This window comes from Neophocaena asiaeorientalis, unplaced genomic scaffold, assembly GCF_003031525.2.
Source record: "Neophocaena asiaeorientalis asiaeorientalis breed wild unplaced genomic scaffold, Neophocaena_asiaeorientalis_V1.1 scaffold528, whole genome shotgun sequence".
Lineage (NCBI taxonomy): Eukaryota > Metazoa > Chordata > Mammalia > Artiodactyla > Phocoenidae > Neophocaena > Neophocaena asiaeorientalis.
Genome location: NW_020173938.1, coordinates 858,469 through 880,334, shown reverse-complemented (window position 1 = coordinate 880,334; position 21,866 = coordinate 858,469). Strand labels below are relative to the sequence as shown.

At 46.0% G+C, this 21,866-nt stretch overlaps 1 protein-coding gene across 2 annotated transcripts in view; it reads left to right on the top strand.

The window, feature by feature from the left end:
• Nucleotides 1-21,866, top strand: part of NINL (ninein like) — a 117,676-nt gene that overhangs the window by 47,940 nt on the left and 47,870 nt on the right. For both annotated transcript variants that reach the window (XM_024752688.1, XM_024752687.1), the window contains exons 2-3: nucleotides 12,156-12,349; nucleotides 20,257-20,353. In XM_024752688.1, the coding sequence (XP_024608456.1) occupies nucleotides 12,156-12,349; nucleotides 20,257-20,353 (291 nt within the window). The remainder of the gene's footprint in view (nucleotides 1-12,155; nucleotides 12,350-20,256; nucleotides 20,354-21,866) is intronic.

The window sequence follows — 21,866 nt, the reverse complement described above, 5'->3', positions numbered from 1 at the left end:
CCTGCATCGGCAGGCGGACTCTCTACCACTGCGCCACCAGGGAAGCCCTGGCAGGTGGATTCTTAACCACTGTGCCACCAGGGAAGCCCACCCTGTGTACTTATTTTAATGTAAATAAGCCTTTTTCTTCATTATATCTACTAACTGCTTGTTATTTGACTATAGGAGTGAAGGTTACTAATTTTTTTGTTATTAACTTTGTAACTAGTCAGATTAGTGAATAGTTTTCATTCAGATAATAAAGCATTTACTAATAAATTTGAATCTTTAAAAAAATGTTTGTGACAAATGTAGCAATGAATTGCAAAGCTCTGGGGAATCTAGCAGTGCAGGTCCTTGTCTGATTTTGGAGACTTTCAGAAATTTAAGGCGAAATCTGAGGGGCAGGCAGGGGTCTGTGTTGTTCCTCCTGCCCCGGTGTAGACTCGATGTCTCCCAGTCCCACAGGAGGTCCCATCACAGGCAGTGCCGAGCAGGGCCTCCCCTCCCTCTGCTGACAGGTTGCCACCCAGCCTGCACGGCGTAGACCCTGCAGCCTCCATGAGTTTCTGCTCATCTGATAGTTTCTATCTTTGTATCTTCATGGATTTCTAAAATTCATGATTCACCTGGACTAATCAAGCATCCGTGTGTTCACGAGCCAGTTTTCCTCTTGGTTGGCTGTGTTTTCGTACCCAACCAGCCCATTTCACGTGCTGCACAAACTGGACGTCTCTGCATGACCAGTTCCTACCCAGACATGGTTGAACCTCCCTCTGCTGGTGGCGGTATCTCTAGCCAAGTCCTCTGTCAAGTTAGAGGCCTTTCCAGTGGTCTCTTCATTTCCATCGATTTCTGCCTTGGAATCATGGCAGCAAAATCCTTGCTACTAACATTAGTTCATGAGAGCAGCATCTGGAGCCTAGCATATAGAAGGGGCTTAGGAAATGTTTGTTCGTGAATCTTTCTTAATCAGTCATTTGGACTTCCCTGGTGGTCCAGTGGTTAAGACTCTGTGCTCCCAATGCCGGGGGCCTGGGTTTAATCCCTGGTCAGGGAACTAGATCCCAAGTGCCACTGCTAAGACCCAGCACAACCAAATAAATAAATAAATATTAAAAAAATAAGAAGTGTTTTACATTATTTCCTTCCATATGTGAAAGATGAAATACATATTCTCAAAAGCTATTAAATCTGTATGATTCTGTTTGGGCTGCCATAACAAGTACCACGGACTGGATGGCTGAAACAATACAAGTTCATTTCTCATTGCTGTGGACCCTGCAAGTCGGAGATGCAGGTGTCAGCAGGGTTGGTTCTGGTGAGGACTCTCCCCTTGTTTGCAGATGACTGCCTTCTTGTTGTCTGCTCACATCTTAGCTCACCTGTGGGGAGAGAGCTCTCTGGTGTCTCTCCTTATAAGGACATGAATCTTACTGGATCAGGGCCCCACCCTTGTGACTTTATTTTACCTTAATTACTTCCTTAGAGGTCCCATCTCCAAATACAGCCACACTGAGAGGTTAGGCCTTCAACATATGAATTTCAGGGGACACAAACATTTGGTTCATAATAATATCTTAGCCACTTTACCTTGTAAACTTTCTTTTCTCTTAAATAAAAGTGCATGGTGTAATTCACATATGGTGATGGCTGAAGAAGTTAGCTTTGGAATGTTTAGGAAGTTCTAGAATTGAGCTTGGAAGATACTCCTGTGGTCTGAGTGTGTGTGTTCCCTAGGTTCATATGTGGAATCTTAACCCCCAAATGTGGTGGTGTCAGGAGGTGGGGTCTTCGGGAGGTGCTGACGTAGGTCAATAGGGTGGAGCCCCACGAATGAGATTAGTGCCCTTATATGGAGGCCCCACAGAGTTCCCTCATCCCTTCCACCAGGTGAGGACACAGCAAGAAGGTGCCAGTGTGAGACTCAGGAAGTGGGTCCTACCAGAATGTGACCAGGCTGGCGCCTTGATTTGGACTTCCAGCCCACAGAACTGTGAGCCATAAGTTTCTATTGTTTATAAACTACCATCTATAGTATTTTGTTATAGTAGCCATAACAGACTAAGAGAGGTATGGTCCCCCATACACTGTTCCTTACATGCAGGCTATTTTAATATCCCCAAGATTCTTAAGGACAAGCCCATAGCATTTTGTTGACTTTAATTAGGGGATGTCAGAGTCACTTTTCATTTCTTTTTATTTATTCTTTTTATTGCTCCATGAAGAGTACAGCTAAAGTATGATTCACTTTTAGACAATTTGTCAAGTGTGTCCTATTTTTCCTGTCTTGGACAGTGTCTGACTTTGTAGCATCTGTGAGAAGCAGTTTAGGCCACATGATGTGCGACTGTTTACCCAGGATGGACTCCATGGCTTTGCATGTTTTTGGTTCCGTCACACCAGTGGAGTGAAGGAGCCAGAGCTGCCAGGTCTCATGAAGAGTCTTACAGAAAATACTCACACAGTTTTAGAAATCACCTTGGGGGAGGGGCAACAGGAGTGGCTTTGGGGAAACAGTTGGCAGGTTTGCTTTGTTTTGCTTTATTTTCCTAAAACATCCGTCTTCTAGCCATGACAAAACAACAGGAGTCCGTCGTAAAACACGTACCTGCCACTGTTCCAGGGGGTGGGTGTGGAAGGTCAGCGTTTTGGTTTTTTCAAATATTTATTTATTTATTTGGCTGTGGCGGGTCTTAGTTGTGGCAGGTGAGATCTAGTTCCCTGACCAGAAATCGAACCCGGGCCCCCTGCAATTGGGAGCGAGGAATCTTACCTGCTGGACCACCAGGGAAGTACCATCAGCGTTTCTAATACTCTCCCTCTTCACTGTTTGAAGTTGGAGTGTAACGTATGGAAGAAAAATGCACAGAGGGGCTTCCCTGGCAGTCCAGTGGTTAGGACTCCACTGCAGGGGACGCAGGTTAGATCCCTGGTCAGGGAAGTAAGATCCTACATACCAGGAGGCGCAGCATGCATGCATGCATAAATAAGTAAATATATATATATGTATATGTATATATATGTGTATATATATATGTGTGTGTGTATATATATATAGATATGTATATATACACACACACACACACACACACAGAAAAGTGCACAGATAATGATGAACTGTCACAGTGAACACATCCATGCAACCGCCATCCTAGTCAGAAGCAGAGTATCTCAGGAACCCCGGAACAGCCCCTCATATGTTCTCCTATTTATTATTCCCTCCCTGCCATCCACTATCTTAACTTCTAACACTGTGGATTGATTCTTCCTGCTTCTGAACTTAATGCAAGTGGAATCATGCAATATCTGCTTCTTCCATCATGTTTGTAAAATTGAAGTTGTCATTATGTAGTTCATTCCTCTCCATAGCTTTACAGTTTCCCAGAATATGCCACCAATTCCTTATTTTTACTACTGATGGATATTAGGATTGCTTCTAGTTTGGGGTGCTATGAATAATGCTGCCTAAGAAAGTGTGTCTTTTGGTACACAAATCCATGGTTTCTGTTGAGTAGGTACCTAGGAGTTGGATTGCCGTGTTGTAGAGTGGATATGTATTTAACTTTGGTAGATAAAACTGAGCAGGTTTTTAGAGCTCTTGTGCCATTGATACCCCCACTAACAAGATCTGAGAGTTCCAGTTGCTCCATGTCTCTACCAATACTTGATATGATCAGTCTTTTATATTCTAGCCGTGGTGTAGTATACTGATAAAGCTTTCACAACTGCCCCCCAAAGCCCTGAACTGTAGCATTTTCCAACGACTGTGTGTAAATAGTCCCACCAGAGCAGATTTTAAGCTACCAACGTGATGCCATTGAGACAGAATTGGATGGAGCTGTGAACAGTCAGTGTGAGCAGCTCCAGCCTCTTGGTTTTACCCATTTGGTACCTCTTGAAAGCCATCAAACTCTAAGACAGGAGAAGAGGCCAGCAGGGAACCCATGGGGGATGCTCCTTGGTCACTGAGCTGTATACAGCGTGTACAGTTATAAACATCAGCAGGCATTTACATGGATAGAAGGTCTCACCTGGAGCTTAAGGGAAGCACCACACACTTGGAATGGCAGGGAAACGTTCCCTTTGCACCCTGCCTGTGCCCATGTATGCTCCGTCCACATTCTTCAGCTGACTGAGGAAATCCACCTCTGTGCTTACTTACGGGATATCAGGTCCTCATCTGTGAAATGGGTGACTGAATGGCGCTCTTTGGGGTTCTGATCGCTGCTCTCTTACAAACATCAGCAGCCTGTTTTCATCACCTTGCTCTAAGTGTCTGATCTGGTTCCAGAGTTTCAATATAGTTCCTTCCAGTCACTCTTTATGGCTCAGTTTTGCTTTGGTGGAGTGTCATCCCCTGCCACTTTGCATGACGTCACCTCTCCCCAGTGTTTTTATTTTTATCTATTTATTTTTTAGGCTGCACCGTGTGGCTTGTGGGAATCTTAGTTCCCTGACTAGGGAATTGAACCCAGGCCCTCGGCAGTGAAAGCACGGAGTCCTAACCACAGGGAATTCCCTCCCCACTGTTTTTTTTTTCCCTCCCCACTGTTTTTAATCATACATTAATGATCCTTACCCTATCACCTATTACAACGGGGATTCAAAATTGTAATTTTCCAGTTCTGTCATTTCTTCTACACTGTTATTGGCTATTTTTAGTAAAGAAGAGAAACTATTGCTTTCTTTATGGTAGAATTTTCTATTTGAATTTAAGTTAGAAGTTGCTATTAATACTGAGAGTAGGTTTTCTACATTTACATATATGTAACGATACATATAGAGAAAGCTCATTTTTTTGTATGTAGAACCTTATGTGGATAACCTTATATATGTATAACTAATTATGTATGTATAATATGTATAACTACAATTATGTAGATGTTTTATAACCATTGGGTCTATAGCTATAGTCCTAGCACAAATAGAAGTACATGTGATTATAAAAATCTTTAGGAACCAAGAAGATATTGGCCAAAGGGTACAAAGTTTTTATGTTAGGTGAGTGGGTCCCACAATGTTTTCTTGAGGAGACCCTAGAAAGCAGGTTTTCTAGGACAATTTTAGAGTTTGATATCCTTATAGTTTTTAGTCTAAATATCTACTTTGTAGGAAGAGCAAATACTGTATTAATTGCCAATTAAATGACGCATCAGCTTATTTTTATATTGTTGGGATTGGAAAATGCCTTTAATAAAAATGATAGCTTCTCAAGCCTCATTGCTGAGATAGTTAGGGCCGATGTTGGCAAAGTAAATAAATAGTATACGTTTTTTTGTTTTTTTTGTTTTTTTGTTTTTTGCTGTACACGGGCGTCTCACTGTTGTGGCCTCTCCCGTTGCGGAGCACAGGCTCCAGACGTGCAGGCTCAGCGGCCATGGCTCATGGGCCCAGCCGCTCCGCGGCATGTGGGATCTTCCCGGACCCAGGCACGAACCCATGTCCCCTGTATCAGCAGGCAGACTCTCAACCACTGCGCCACCAGGGAAGCCCAATAAATAGTATAAGTTTTGAAAAACAAGAAAGAAGACATGAAAACAGTTAATGCAGAAATTAATCCTACAAGCTCAGAACTGCTGAAGTATGGACGTTGATTAGAAACCCCAAGGCTATTTGACATGGTGCCAAGACCTGCTCTTCTGGAACCCAAGGCTGGGCTTCAGTGTTTTATCTGGGTCATAACATCTTTCCAGATACAGAACGTGCCATCTAGAATGCTACCTTTGTGCTGTTCATTCTGGGTCAGCAGGCTTTTACAGGTTTTTATGGAGGGCCTTGTTTGGAGTTGTTTCTGGGTGCGATGCTCTGGCTCCACAGACATCGGCACACCCAGCTGCTTGTGAGAGACCACAGTTCTCTGTGGTTCCCTGTCCTTGATACCCAGCGGGTTTCCAGGGCCACAGATTAAATTCCCTCATCGCTGTGCATCAGTTAAATGCAAACCTACACCTTCCCTCCAGAGGGCTGCGTGGTCCTGCAGGGTGCTGGTCAGCAGCTGTTTCTTGGCCCGTATCCAGTTTGTTTGAGGGCAGGTTTTTCTCCCCAGGATGAAAACAGTGTTTTGCTTCACCTGGTAGCAAAGTTTATGCTCATATATTTAATTAAGCTTTATAACATTAGAATTATTGAGAGTCTGATTCCAGTTTCAAAAGAATCAAAACTGTATTAAGCCAAGGGCTCCTCTTTATCTGGAGCATTGTCCCCTGTCTGCAGTCAGCCCTGAACGCAGCTGGGTTTTCCGGTGGTTTCGATGTGTGGACATTTATGCATTTGAGGAATCCAGAGAGGATTAAATAATTCAGTTTGGGTGAAGAAGTAACTGAAGAGGCCCTTGGGTGTTTATTATTTATAACGACCACTTGGCTGTGCGGCCTGCACTTCGCGTGTGAGTAGGCCTGGGCGCCGAGGATGGGTGGCGCAGGAGGCGGGGCCCCGCCTGAGAGGTCCCCTGTTTCTCTTCTCCTTCCCGGGGTTCTGTGCAAGAAACAGAACCTAGGGGTCGTCTAGGGGACGGCGTTCTCTGCCCTCACACACAGGCCTCAGGGCGTCTGAACAGAGCTACAGGTTCCCCGCTGGGAGAGGCAGGGTTAAGGTCCTTGTCCTTCTCACTGTTGTGTTCTGTGGTTTAGGTTGATCGCTTTTCCCAGTCGGGAGGAGGGGGATTTCCCAGTGACACATTTCTGGAAATAGGATTTGAGCAGCAGGAAGGCTGGGAGCCTGGGGACTGGTGTGCAGGATGGTGATTCTGCTGTCCTTCGTGGTGTGATGAGTACCAGGGCCTGGAACCTGCCTCTCCCCTCAGCAGCCCAGCAAAGTTGGTGTTTTAGACCCAATTTGACAGAAACTCTGACTGGCCCAGAGCTGAGCCTGGCCGGGGCCCCGCAACCTTGCAGAGAGGCATGGGGATAGGGGATGGGTCACCTCAGCTGTGAAGGCAGTGTTGCCCATGTCTGGGGTCTTTTAGGGTGGCCTTTGCACGGTTCAGGAAGATTCTGATGCTTTAAAATGTTCTCAGGGAGCCCTTGGCCGGTCTCCTTTGACCTCGGCAGCAGGAAGGTGGCCTCTGGGCTCCCCACCCTGCAGTGATGCCACTAACGTGCAGACAGCAGGGTTTAAGGGGGGATCTGGTGCCTGGAGGCTCGGGGGGTCAGATCCTGGGACCTGAAGGGAGTTGACCTCAATCCCGTCCATTTCAGTGTCAGTTTGAGAACTTGTCCTAAGTACCCACCGGACACCAAGAGCCAACTTTGCAAACCAGTGTGGAGGGTTGTGCAGCTGCGTGTCCTGAGAGCATCCTCCGTCACCTCCTGCTGTGTCTGAGGCGTGGTGCCTGCTGGACCCCCATCCCTGCCCGCCCCATGCCCACCCAGTGGACCAGCAGCAGGTGGACAGGCCGAGGAGGGAGGCCTCCTGGAGGGAGGCCTTCAGAACCCAAGGCAAGAGCAGACGCAGGGTGGAGTGGGGTGGGGGGGCTGCACAAGGGTTAGTGTCTTCTTTCGAGGAAGAGCCCAAGTGAGGACACAGTGGTCCCTTGCTTAGAGAGATCATCCCGCTGAGCAGACCATCTGAGAGGCGGCACCGTCCCCTCCCTGCCCTTCACTCCCATTTTGGTTGATGACGCGGTGCTCCCAGTAGAGAGGGTTTGGACGGGCCAGAGCTCAAGTCAGCAACCCCGACCGCTGACCAGGGCGAGTCTCTCAACTCGGGCTCTGCTGGCTTCAGGGTCTCACTGTGGGGGGGCGGCGGGAGGTGGAGCCAGTTCCCAGGTGAGGAGGGCGCACCACTGTGGAGGTGCTAAATGCCGTTGGACTCCTGTCTGGAGCTGCTTTATGGAGGCCTGAGAAACATCCCCTGGGCCATAAGCGGGCAGGCTGCTACCTCGGATCGCCCTCACCTCGAGGCTTCCCTGTCTCTCCCACCCCCCGCGGAAGATGCGCTGTCCACCTACAACAGGGACGCTGTCTGGGGCACAGTTACAGTTCCATTCTTGTGCCCAGCTTGGCTTTATGGAGGCTTTCTTGGTTTTTCCATAATTACTTTTTAACATCCTTATTCTTTTCCAAATGGTCCATCAGTTCTGACAGAAAACCACCCATGTTGGGGACTTCCCTGGTGGTCCAGTGGTTAAGACTCTGCGCTCCCAATGCAGGGGGCCCAGGTTTGCTCCCTGGTCAGGGAACTAGATCCCGCTGCAACTAAAAGAGACTGCGTGCCGCAACTAAAGATCCCTCACGTGGCAACGAAGATCTCACATGCCACAATGAAGACCTGGCGGAGCCATATAAGTAAATAAATAAATATTTTTTAAAAAAGAAGAAGAAACCACCCATGTTGTTTTCCACATGGTCCCACGATACGGGACCATAGGGTCCCTAGTGGCCAGTTTGTGTGGATTGCACTGTGGCCCTGCCGCAGGCCACCCTCCTAGAACGGTGTCCACTGCTTACAGGGGACCCAGATCTACAACCTGCGTCTTCCTCCTCCTTGGCTGAAGTACCCGCCCGCTAGCTTCCAGATTGGTGGAAAGTGCTCTTTCCTCAGGATGTCTTTCAGCCTCCAATCCCATTCTTGCTGCAGGAGTCGCGCCTGGCGCTGAGTGCAGAGTGCTCTTTTCTCTCTAGACATTTTTAGGACTTGTTTGTTTGCTCTGAAGTTTCTTGAGGATTTACTCGGTCTGGATGTTTTTATTTGTTGGCCCTCACGGGGGGACTTTGCCATCTCTCTGCTTGGAAAAGTCTTGTATTTTTCCAGAACCCCCCTTCCCATCAGCTGGTTGCCTTTCCTGGACTTTTAGAGGATGCCAGGACTTTGGGTGTTGATTTTGAATTTTTTTTTTAAGGAAAGAAAATCCAGGTAAAAGTGCCACAGAACAGAACCAGGCAATTTCAGAAAGCAAGCCACCAAATATTGAACTTTTTTTCCTTAAAAAAATTTTTTTTCTTATTTTTAAATTTTTAATTGTAAAAAACACGATGATATAAAATTTACCCTCTTGGGACTTCCCTGGTGGTCCAGTGGGAAAGAATCCGCCTTCCAATGCAGGGGACGTGGGTTTGATCCCTGGTCAGGGAACTAATATCCCGCATGCCTCAATGAAGATCCTGCATGCCGCAGCTAAGACCCAACACAGCCAAAAATAAAATTAAATAAATAAATAAATAATATGATAAAATTTTTTAAAATTTGCCCTCTTAATCATTTTTAAATATACAGTTCAGTAGTGTTAACTGGTATCCACATTACTGTGTAACAGGTCTCTAGGACTTTTTCATCTTGCAAAACTGAAACTCTGTACCTGTTGAGCAACCCTTCCTATCCCCCTACCCAAGCCCCTGGCACCCACCACTCTACTTCGTCTCCTTGACTTTGACTAGTTATCTTACGGAAGTGAAGTCATACAGTATTTGTCGTTTTGTGACTGGCATATTCCACTCAACATAAGGTTCATCCATGTTGTGGGAGGTGACAGGATTTCCTTCCTTTTCAGGCTGAATAATATGCCATTTTATTGATATCTTCTTTATCCGTTCTTTTGTCAGTGGACGTTTGGGTTGCTTCCACCTCTTGGCTGTTGTGAATAATGTTGCAGGGAACATAGGAGTGCAGATAACTCTGAGATCCTGCTTTCAGTTCTCTGGGGTGTATACCTGGAAGTGGAATTTGCTGGATCATATGGTAATTCTATTTTTAGGTTTTTGAGGAACCTCCATAGTGTTTTCCACAGCAGCTACACCATTTTACATTCCTACCAAGAGTGCCCAAGGGCTCCAATTTCTCAACATCGTCACCAACACTTGTTTTCTGTTTTTTGTTTGCTTGTTTTTTTTTTTTATAGTGGCCATCCTAATGGGTGCGAGATAATATCTCACTGTGGTTTTGTTTTGTGTGGACCTAATTAGAGATGTTGAGCACTTTTCATGTGCTTGGCCATTTGGTGGCCGTTTGTGTATCTTCTTTGGAGAATTGTCTATTCAAGTCCTTTGCCCATTTTTTTAATCGGGTTACTGGTTTTTGTTGTTGGGTTATAGGAGTTCTTTACTTGTTCTGATCATCAACCTCTTAGCAGATGTATGATTTGCAAATTATTTCCTCCCATTCTGTATGTAGGTTGCCTTTTTACCCTGTTGATTGTTTTCTTTGATGTGCAGGTTCTTAAGTTTGATATAGTACCATTTGTCTATTTTTACTTTTGTTGCCTATGCTTTTGGTGTCATATCTAAGAAATCGTTGCCAAATCTAACATCATGAAACTTTTCCTCTGTTTTTTTTTTTTAAGAATTTTATAGTTTAGATCTTATGTGTAGATCTTGAATCCATTGTGAGTTCATTTTTGTTTATGGTGTAAAGTAAGGGTTGAACTTCATTCTTTTGCATGTGGATATCCAGTTTTCCCAGCACCGTTTATTGAAGAGATTGTCTTTTCCTCATTGTGTGGTCTTGGCCATTTGGAAAATCATTTGACCACATATGCAAGGGTTTATTTCTGGGCTCTCAAGTGTGTTCCATTGGTCTATGTCTGTCTTTATGTTTTTTGGTTACTTTATTGATTTTTAATTTCCTTTTCTTCTCTGTCTCATTTTTGGTCTCTTTATTCGGGTACACTTAATAGAAGATGTATTTTGTCCTTGTCTTCCAGTGTTGCCATTGAATTTTTTATTGTGATTATCATACGTCAATGTCAGGAAACCTCCCTTAGTGTCTAATCATCCCAATTGTCCAGTAGTCTATCTTGTTGCATGATTTTAATGTTTTTCCTTCATCTCTCTGGGGATATTAGTTTCTCTCTCTCTCTCTCTCTGTGTGTGTGTGTGTGTGTGCTTGTGTGGGTGTCTTGGGTTACTCCCCTCTCCCCTCCCACATGTATCCCCCTCCAAATCAATGCCTTCAGCTTCCAGCAAATGGGGGTGTGTGAACAGCAGGATTCTGAGCCCCACTCAGACTTTTCTACATGACCTCTGAGACCTTCCATAGTTCCAAGGTGTTTAGAGTGTCCAGTGACTTGTCACTTGAGCCCTTTTCTGGGACTCTGGAGTCCCGGGGAATCCACGTGCGTCAGTGTGACTCCAATGCAGTTGTCGTGGTACAGACCTGAGCCCGGGCTGTATTTCCCAGATGAAGGTGCCGTTGGAGTTTTTCCAAGCCTTCCTGGCCCATCTCAGCACTGAGGTTTGTCATGTGGTATCTCAGCTACAGAAAGACACCACCCCCCACCCCCAATCCTGGAGCGAGAAGAGGGCGAATTCCATAGGGCACACATGACCAGAAGCAGTGCCTCCTTTCTCCCAGTGTTTTTCCCAGGACTTTGAAAGCAAAGCATGGACCTTATCTTGGATGTGGGTTAGGAAGTGTCATAGCAAATGGCAGCTGAAAGATCTTTTTGCCTGACCCGTAGAATGCTGGGCCTGAGTCACACCACTAGCCTGTGGCTGGATGGCCAGAGTCGAATCACCTGCTGTCTTGGGACAGTGTCTCAGATTTCTGGGGATGAGGGAAAGGAGAGAAAAAGAAGTGTTTCTGAGTGGTCAGGAGCTGACCTGTGTGTTGGGCAAAGCTGGCATGACCGAGGGGATGTGGGCTGAGTGTGCAGGGTCCTCGCCCCTGAATCAGCCCTTGCATGGAGGCAGGGGTCGGGGGGAGGCAGCAGACCAGCAAGTTCTCTCAGGAGGGGGATGGCTTGTCATTGCTCCTGGGAGGGCCCTCGGTGCCCTCTGACCTCCAGCCTGAGTTCTGCCCAAGACCGGAATCCTGGGGCAGAAGTTCGAGCAAGTGTGCCAGGCGTCCAGCCGGCCCTGTGTGTATATGTATAGAGAAAAAGTAGAATGTATATTTGCCAAAATAGTAAAATGATTTTTTTTTCAGGTGGTGAAATTTTGGATAATTTTCTTTCACTTTATACTTATCCCTTTTTTTCTGATTATTCTGTAATAGATACTTTTTTACAGAACAAAGTAATTCTGGTTCTTTGAGCCAGTGAAGGAGAACGAGCCCTGTGGGAACACGTTTCTGGCCTCTCCTGATTTCCTCCAGGCTCACGTGTCCTGAGACGACCCTGGTGCCCCTTCCCACATGCCAGCTCCTCCCCTGCCCTGGGCCACACTGCCTGGCGCATTGGGACCGTGGAGGGAGGTGGGAGCGGCAGTCAGAGGGCACCGTTGTCTTCTCCCTGCATGCAGCCTGCGATGGGATGGACGAAGAGGAAGAGAGCCACTATGTCTCGCAGCTCAGGGATGTCTACAGCAGCTGTGACACCACGGGGACAGGCTTCTTGGACCGGGAGGAGCTGACCCAACTCTGCCTGAAGCTTCATCTGGAAAAGCAGCTGCCTGTCCTTCTGCAAACACTTCTCGGGAACGACCACTTTGCCAGGGTGGGTAACTTCATTGACTTCATTCTCACAAAGAAAAGCGCAGAAAGCGTGTGGTTATAGCTGCTGGCATCTGAGAAATACCAACTGACTGGAGATACTCATCAAAGGAAAGTTAGGAGGAAATGGGGTGCTGTTTTTCCTTCTGTGCAACATCTATGTTGTAGAAAGGAGTTCCTTAAGATTGCTTTTTTAAAGCATAGTCACTTCCAGAGATTTGTTTTTGTTCTGTTTTTTCCAGAAAGATGCTTGGGTGATTCGTCCGGGGAGTGGAAGGTTGGTATGGATGGTGCATGTGGTTCACAAAACACAGTGATCTGTGCGCAGCTCACACACTGGGTCATTCAGAGGCAGCTGCAAAGTACCTCGAAGGCACATTGTCTCGTAAAATTACCCAGCGTGAAATTCATCCAGCAGCTGGACAGAACATTGCCCACTGCTGTTGCAGGAACCAAGGCTCCCTGTGTTCAGAGTGTATCTCTGTGAGTGTATCTATCCCAGATAGGAAGTAGGCACTCAGAGAGTTCTTTTCTCTAGGAAATTCAAGGTCATCTAGAATGGTAATCTGGAGCCTGGACCACAACTTGCTTTCCTGATTGAAACACTAAGAAGCTTCTTAGTGTTCCTGCTTCTTAAATGTGTCCAGATGTTAACACGTTCATTTTAAAAACAGTGCCTGGAATTCCCTGGCGGTCCAGCGGTTAGGACTCTGGGGTTTCACTGCCAGGGGCCTGTGTTCGATCCCCGGTCAGGGAACTAAGATCCCACAGGCCACATGGCGCAGCCCAAAAAAGAAAAAAACCCAGTGGCTATAATCTTACCTTTGAAGGAAGGGCATTTTTTCCACAGAACTCGGTAAAACTCTTTTCATTTTGAATGAGAAAAAAATCTAGCTGCAAATATTCTGAGTTGGCTTTTGGGCAAAAACAAATGAAGAAGAACAACGAAAAACCCTTCCCTGCTGGCCCTGGGGGAGGGTCCAGGTGGATCTGACCTCCTGTTACTTCCCCCGAGGCCGTGTGGCCAGAGCTGTCAGCAGTGCTGCACCCCCTGTGTGGAGGACTCAGCCTCACAAACCCACTGCACCCTTTTCTGTCTCTTTACTCTGTTCCTGCTTTTTCTTTATGGACTTAAGAATCAGGTATGTTTTTGATAGAAAATGTCCTAGCCCCTCTTGATATCACCTGGAATTGTATTTGGAGGCTAGATAAGCAAAAGGCACATTTGTGAAAATCAACACTCTGGTTAAAACAGCACAAACAGGGACTTCCCTGGCCGTCTAGTGGTTAGGACTCTGCGCTTCCACCACAGGGGACACAGGTTCAATCCCTGGTCAGGGAACTAAGATTCTGCATGCTGTGTGTGGCAAAAGCAAAACAAAACAAAAGAAAAAACAGCATGAACAGGTGTGGCTCACAGGCCCAGCCGCTCCGCGGCATGCAGGATCCTCCCAGACCGGGGCACGAACCCACGTCCCCTGCATCGGCAGGCGGACTCTCAACCACTGCGCCACCAGGGAAGCCCCCTTTGATGATTTTTGACAGTTTGGAAAATTCAAAACCAAAAGAATCATTTTGGGGCCCAGATTCATTGTAGGATGTATCATTCCCGGCCTTTCTCTACTTTGTGCTTTGTCTGTGAGAAGGGGAGCGTGACCTCGAAACGCTGAGTTACACTTGGAGGAAGGTCAGTGTTGGAGTAGCTGCAAAGGGAAAAGGGCTGTTACCGTTCCCCTGCTTCATCCACAGGGGGGGGAGCACACACAGCCAGCATTTAGGTGGAACATTCTGTAGAGGGTTTTAGGGACACCAGTGTCAAGCCAGAAGTATCCAGGTAATTGTCACCATTTTCTGTGACAGAAACCAAATGGTGGAGATTTCAGGAAGTTTTGAAGAAAAAGAAGATAAATCCTTTGTCCAGGAGAATGGATTGGCTTTTCAATTCAAATATCACGTATTCAGTTTCCTTGCAGGAACTGACATATATGACACCACAGAAATGTTAGTCATTGATACAGTAATCCAGTTATAACAATGAAGAAACAATATTATAACATCTGAATTAATAAGGTAATTTTTAGTGCTATGAGTGTTTTTTTTTTAATTAATTAATTAATTTGGCTGCATCGGGTCTTAGTTGCGGTATGCGAGATCTAGTTCCCTGACTAGGGATCAAACCCAGGCCCCCTGCATTGGGAGCACAGAGTCTTAACGACTGGACCACCAGGGAAGTCCCAATATGCTTGTTTTTAATTTCTTTTTCCCATGAAAGAAACATTATCAGGTCTAATTTCAAGCCAGAAAGTTGACGTGGCCTAAGAGTCCTGTGACTTGGGAAATTTCCATATGAGTTTTGTTATTTCTCATGTTTCTTTACCAGTGGTGAGGATCTTATCTTGCGTATTTTAAATTTGGGTAGAAAGAGAATTTTCCTCTCAAAAAATAATTGATAACATAGTGTTACTGAAAATAATTTTAAGATTGAGAGTGATTCTTTTTTTTTTTTTTTTGCTGTGCGCGGGCCTCTCACTGTTGTGGCCTCTCCCGTTGTGGAGCACAGGCTCCGGACGCACAAGCCCAGCGGCCATGGCTCACGGGCCCAGCCGCTCCGCGGCATGTGGGATCCTCCCGGACCGGGGCACAAACCTGTGTCCCCTGCATCGGCAGGCGGACTCTCAACCACTGCGCCACCAGGGAAGCCCTGAGAGTGATTCTTGATCACAGGGTCCAGCCTCTTCATTTGTGAGGAGAGTCCGTGATCGAGCAGGGATGATGGTATATCCTGTTGGGTCAAACGCCTGATGCCATGGGCTGCCCCTTCCTTCTTTTATGAGCTGTGAAGGGAGAGGACACAGAAGCAAACACAAGCACAGTCAAAATGGTATCAGATAAAACAGCAATCAGATTGCCTCCTGTTTGATGGATCAGAAGAAATTCAGCTGATAAGTATCAATATTATCAAAGATGCAAAAGAAATCTGAGATTGGATCAAGCAAAATGGCCATTTCATTCTGCTCCCATGTAGTCAACAAGTACTTTTGAGCTCTTATTATGTGCGAGGCAAATCTAGAAGCTAGGAATGTAAAAATGAAAGCAATACAACGTCTCTCTTTGTGAAATGAACTCTATGCAAGGTTATTCATTCTAGTATTGATTCACATGGCAAAAGACTGGAAACAGCCTTTTGAATATGAGATTAGTTCAATACATTCTTGTAGATCCAAATGATGAAATTTATGCCTCATCTCTATAAAAGAGGGAAGAGACTTCAGACATTGTCCTAGTGGCAGGTTAGCAAACTCAGGCCTACCTTCCAGTTAGTGCTACTAAAAAGGCTGAACAAAATAGAAAAAACAAAAGATCTTGAAAATGGTAAAGAACAAACAAGTCAGGGGGAATTACAACCTAAAAATCTGTGCTAAGTCACGTATCGAGAGAAGTTCAGCTCAGCACACAAAACCCCATTTGCCCTGAGAATATTTTCTGGTCTTAAATAGCAACTGTGAAATTGATATGTCATTTGGGGGTTTTAAAGGGCCAGGGAAATGCATGTCTAAACACAGGCTCACCCAAGGAGAAACTGATGAACCAGCCCCCAGTTTAAGGGAGGATCCTGAGGGTGCACCTGTAGGGTAAAGATATAGGGTAAGTGAATCAGCCGTTGTGCTCTTTGCTGTCTGGGCTTGCGTGCGCTCAGGGGTCTAGGTGACCTCAGGCCTTGCACTTAGATCAGGTGGTCCTGCACAGGTGGTGCCCTCAGGCACGTGGCAAAAGCAAACAGAAGTCCTCTCTTGAGAAAGTTCCCTCATCCTGGGTCTGTAATTCTTCCTAAGTAATAGTCATATACAATAACCAGCATACAGTCAAGGATAACTAGGCACAAAATAAAGATGAGTGAGAGCCAGAGAAACAACAGACCACAGAAGCAGAGCACTAAGATGTGAAGTATTGGAATTACTGGGCAAAAAGTATAAGCCGGGCTTTGCTGGTGGCGCAGTGGTTGAGAGTCTGCCTGCCGATGCTGGGGACATGGGTTCATGCCCCGGTCCAGGAAGATCCCACATGCTGTGGAGCGGCTGGGCCCGTGAGCCATGGCCGCTGAGCCTGCACATCCGGAGCCTGTGCTCCGCAACGGGAGAGGCCACAACAGTGAGAGGCCCGCGTACCGCAAAATCACAACAAAACAAAACAAAACAAAAAAATGTATAAGCCAATTATGGTTACTATGTTAGGAGAGGTTTAAAAAAAACAAGCTTGAGAGACTTCCCTGATGGTGCAGTGGTTAAGAATCCGCCTGCCAATGCAGGGGTCATGGGTTCGATCCCTGTTTCGGGAAGATCCCACATGCCCCAGAGCAACTAAGCCCGTGCACCACAACTACTGAAGCCCAAGCTCCCTAGAGCCCACAAGCCACAACTACTGAGTCCGTGTGCTGCAACTACTGAGCCCGCAGACCTAGAGCCCATGCTCTGCAACAAGAGAAACCACTGCCATGAGAAACCCGTGCACCGCAATGAAGACTAGCCCCCGCTCACCGCAACTAAAGAAAGCCCACGTGCAGTAACAAAGACCCAATGCAGCCAAAAATAAAAAATTTTAATTTTAAAAAAAACAAGCTTGAAAATATCCACAGGAAAGAGGTAACTCTAAAAAGTGACATAACAAATCTGAACACAGAACCAAATACAACTTTTAAGAGTTTAACAGCAGATTAGACACAGCTGAAAAGAGCACTCATCCGGGATGCAGCATGATGTTATAAAGAGAAGGTGAAGACCGGGGGACATCCCTTTGGTTGGAATCCCAGGAGGAAAGGAGTGAATGAGGAGGGATTTCATGAACAGATAATAGCCAAGAAGTTTCCAAAACAGATTTAAGATTCCAAAAACCCATGGAATTCTGAGTAGCATAAATAAAAAGAAATCCACATCTGGCCATATTATTGTGAAACTGAAGGGAAACAAAGACATCTTAAAAGCAGCCAGAGATGGGTACACATGATCTCTCTGTATTTTTTCCCTACAACTGCATGTGAATTTATAATTATCTCAAAATGAAACATTTAATAATTTTTTTAAAAGCAGCCAGAGGAAAAAAGACATATCCTGAAAGTCAGCCATAGTTAGATTGACAATTGCCTTCTCAGATGTGACAGTAGAAGCCAGACGCCAATGGAAAGGTGTCTCCAATGTACTAAAAGAGGACTGGTGCCAACCCGAATCCCATACTCAGCAAGAATACCCCTTAAGGGGACTTCCCTGGCGGTCCAGTGGTTATGACTCTGAGCTTCCACTGCAGGGGGTGAGGGTTCAATCCCTGGTCAGGGAACTAAGATTTCGCATGCCACGAGGAGTGGCAAAAAAAAGAAAAAAAAAAAAACTCTTTAAGAACAAAGGTGAAAGAATGCACCTGTGAGAAGGTGAATTCTGCTCAGTTTTGAGAGGATATAGAGGCAAACACATCCATTAGGTATTTGTTGAGTATTTACAGTGTGTCACTGTGATATCACATGCTAGTTGGGGAGACAGAAAATAAACAAACAAGTAATCCAGTGTCAGATCTGATACGTGTGTGACTGAGGCAGAGGTGCCCCCAAGCCAACAGCTGCGTTTAGTGCCCATCGGCAGCAACAGAATGTGCTCTTTCAAATTCTGTGCCAGGTGTGGGAAGCATGCTTGGACCTACAGCCCAGGCCTGCTTTTTCTGCACTTACTGGTGACAGTAAGCTCTTGTGGTGATTTCTTTCTGTGGGACTTCAGTAGAAGCACAGGTAGAGAAAAGAGCTGAAGAGTGCAGCTCAGTGAACATCCACCCTGAACACACCTGGGCCGCCAGCATCCTGCATCCCTCCTCAGGTGCCCTTGCGGTCCCTCTGCCTCCAACAGTTACCACTGTCCTGATGCCAACAGCATAGATTTGTTTGCCTATTTCTGAACTTTATACAAGGGAAAATACACAGCATATGCTCAGTGTATACTCTCTGGTTCTTTTACTCTGTATTATGTCTGTGAGCTATATTCACACAATATAGATATGTTGTCTCTGTCAGTGGTTTGTTTTTTTTTCCCCTATTGTCATCTTTTGTTGTCTGACTGAATCACAGTTTATTTACCCATTCTCTTTTTGGACATCTGGATCATTTCCACTAGTCTTTTAATAAATTATGTTTTTGCTGAAACAAAAAGCATTGATTGATAGTAAACTTTCAAGCTAAGGATGTGTACTGTCATTTTTAGGATAAACAATAAGAGAATGGAAATAGACTGTATAACTTCTGAATTAATAAGGGGAAAAATGAAGTCCTAAAAGAAAGAGAGGAAAGAAAGGAGAAAACGCAGGCAGGTCAAATTGAAAGCACAAATAAAATAGTAGATTTAAATCTAACTATTATGGAAAAACCCAAGCGAACTTTTTTGCCAACCCAATATATCAGTAACGACATTAAATGTAAAATGTTTCAGTTAAAAGATAAAGATTTTCAGATTGGGGAAAAAAATCCAACTATATACTGTTCAGAAGAGACATGTCTAAAACATAAGGATATAAAAAATTGACATTATTAAAAGTTTGGTTAAAAAAACAAAGTTTGGTAAAAAGATGTAACACGTAAATACTCCATAAGAAAGCTAGTCTTTGTGGGAAAAGCATTACTGAACTAAAGAGGGTCAGCATTTTATAGTAATAAAAGATTCAATTCACCAAGAGGATTTAAATGTATATTCTGTGACCCAGCAATCCCATTGTTAGGCATATACTCCAAAGAGTGTAACTGTTCAAAGCTGGGGTTTTTTGTTGGTTTTTTAAAAATAACTAAACCCTGGAAACAATGGGAATATCCACCAGCAGGAGGGTAGTTTTGTTTTTTGTTTTTGCGGTACGGTACGTGGGCCTCTCATTGTTGTGGCCTCTCCCATTGCGGAGCACAGGCTCCGGACGCGCAGGCTCAGCGGCCATGGCTCACGGGCCCAGCCGCTCCACGGCATGTGGGATCCTCCCGGACAGGGGCATAAACCCGTGTCCCCTGCATCGGCAGGCGGACTCTCAACCACTGCGCCACCAGGGAAGCCCAGGAGGGTAGATTAATAAATTGTTGCTTAGTTACACCGCAGAGCAGAGAAAATGGGTGGATCATGCACAACAAGTTACATGAATATTACAGAAGTAATATTGAGTCTAAGACACAAAATAGTATATACACATGATTCCATTTAGATCAAATTTTAAAAGAGGCAGAAGTAAACTGTATTGTTTAGGGGTGCATGCAAATGAGGTATAAAAGCAAGGATGTTATTAGAGTCAGAGTAAGGGCCGGGGGATTTAATCAAGAAAGGAACCGTGGTGGAGAGCTCGCCCAGGTGCTGCCATTTTCTCTTTCTTGGTGGGTGGTGAGAACGTGGATTTTTCTTTCTTTTTTTTTTTTTTCGGTACGCGGACCTCTCACTGTTGTGGCCTCTCCTGTTGTGGAGCACACTCCAGACGTGCAGGCTCAGCGGCCGTGGCTCACGGGCCCAGCTGCTCTGTGGCATGTGGGATCTTCCCGGACCGGGGCACGAACCGGCGTCCCCTGCATCAGCAGGCAGACTCTCAACCACTGCGCCACCAGGGAAGCCCAGATTTTTCTTTTTCTTTTTGTGTTAATGTTTGTGGTCATCAGACACCTCTTTTCTACACTGCTTTCTAATTTTGTGGTCTGATTTACTTTTATGGAGTTGTTAATAGTGTTTTTTGGTGATGGGGTTATGGTTCACTTTTACTTGCCTTATTACATCTTCAGTTCTTTTAAATCTTAAGTAAATATTTGAAAAAATGAATGTCCTCATAAGATCTTCCATCTGAGAAAAACCAAAAGGCTAGGGTGTTACGTATGTGACCTACAGAAAGTAGCGTTGACCTCTCTTCTCACATCCACAGGTTAACTTTGAGGAATTTAAGGATGGTTTCGTGGCCGTCTTGTCATCACAGGCTGGTGTTGGCTCCTCAGATGAAGACAGCGGGTCTTTGGAGCCAGGTAAGAGGCCTTCCTGGTCTCTGTTACGTCTCTTCCTGTGATTCCGTGACCCCTGGAGTATGATGTTCTCACCAAATGACGCAGCAGATCTGTCTCTGCCAAGCTACGTAGACTGGAACTGACGTTTGGGTTTTTTCTTCTTTTGCTTCCTTATTTGTAAAATGGTGTTGTAAGGGGAAGACTCTTTTGTTTTCCTCTACAATACACACAATCTTCTGAATATACTGGCACTTCTGGTCACTAGATATATGTGGTTTTTCCCACACCAGGCCGTTTTGCAACCCCAGCTGGGTGTCCTACAATTCAACTCTGTTCTGACACCGTCTACCTGGACACGCCGTCAGACCCCACAGGGGAAGGGCTCAGTCCCCCAAGACTGCACCCTCTTCGGACAGCCATCTCAAATCCAGGTTGTCACCTGTGCTTCTGACCCACCTGTTATAGATCAGAGGCTCCCACGACCTCCTCAGGTTCAATTAATTTGCTAGAGCAGAACCCAGGGAAACCCATTTACTTACTGGATCACCGGTTTATTACAAAAGGATATGACTCAGGATAAGAGGTTTGTGGGAAGGGGCTCGGAGCGCCCATGCCCCCGTCAGGCCTCACTCTTCCCCAGTCTCCACGTGTTCAACTCGGAAGCTCTCAGAACCCCGTCCTTTTGGGTTTTATGGAGGCTTCATTACAGACATGACTGATCAAATGATTGGGCATCGGGGATTGAACTCAACATCCCTGGAGGTCAGGGGGTGGGGCTGAAAGTTGGTTTCCCTGGCAACCAGCCCATCCTGGGTGTGGTTCCAAAAGTCACCGCATCAACATAAACTCAGGTGTGGTTGCTCTCATCACTTAGGAAATTCCAAGGGTTTTAGGAGCTGTGCCAGGGATGGAAGACCAAATACATATTTATTATAAATCACAGTATCACAGATGTCAAGTTAATACCGCGTGCTGTCCTTACAGCATAGGGTGTTGACAAGATAAAGTGGGTGTCGGGAGTGGAAGCATTGGAGAATCAAAAGCGCAGGGCAGGTGTGAGGTGTTAGCCAGGGCTCGGAGGCTGGCGGAGCAGGCAGGATGCCACCAGCCGAGGCAGCCCTCAGCCTGTCTTCTGTCTCAGACAGTAGCTCTCTGTGCTCCTAGGACTTGTGAGAATCTTGGTTTTGAGCAGGGCCAGTGGGACAAAGGTAATATTTCAGAACAAACGGAAGTGGTGGCTTTGGTCAGGAGGCGGAGGGAGGGTTTTGGAGGGAGGCCCCCTCGATGTGTGGACCGCGGGCTCCAGTCGGAAGGTGATGGCGGACATGCTCATTCGAAGCCGTGCGGGACCCTCGGGCTCGGCTGCTGCGGGCAGCACCTGATGCGCCCCGGCTGGTCACGGCTGCGTTTGACGAGTGTCGGGAAGGAGAGTGAAGTGGTAGCGGGTCCCTCCCTCCCACGTGGGGCAGGTGTTTGAGGAGTCTGCCCCGCAGCAGCCCCCTGGTCTGCTCCTGGACCCCGGGCAGGTCCTTGG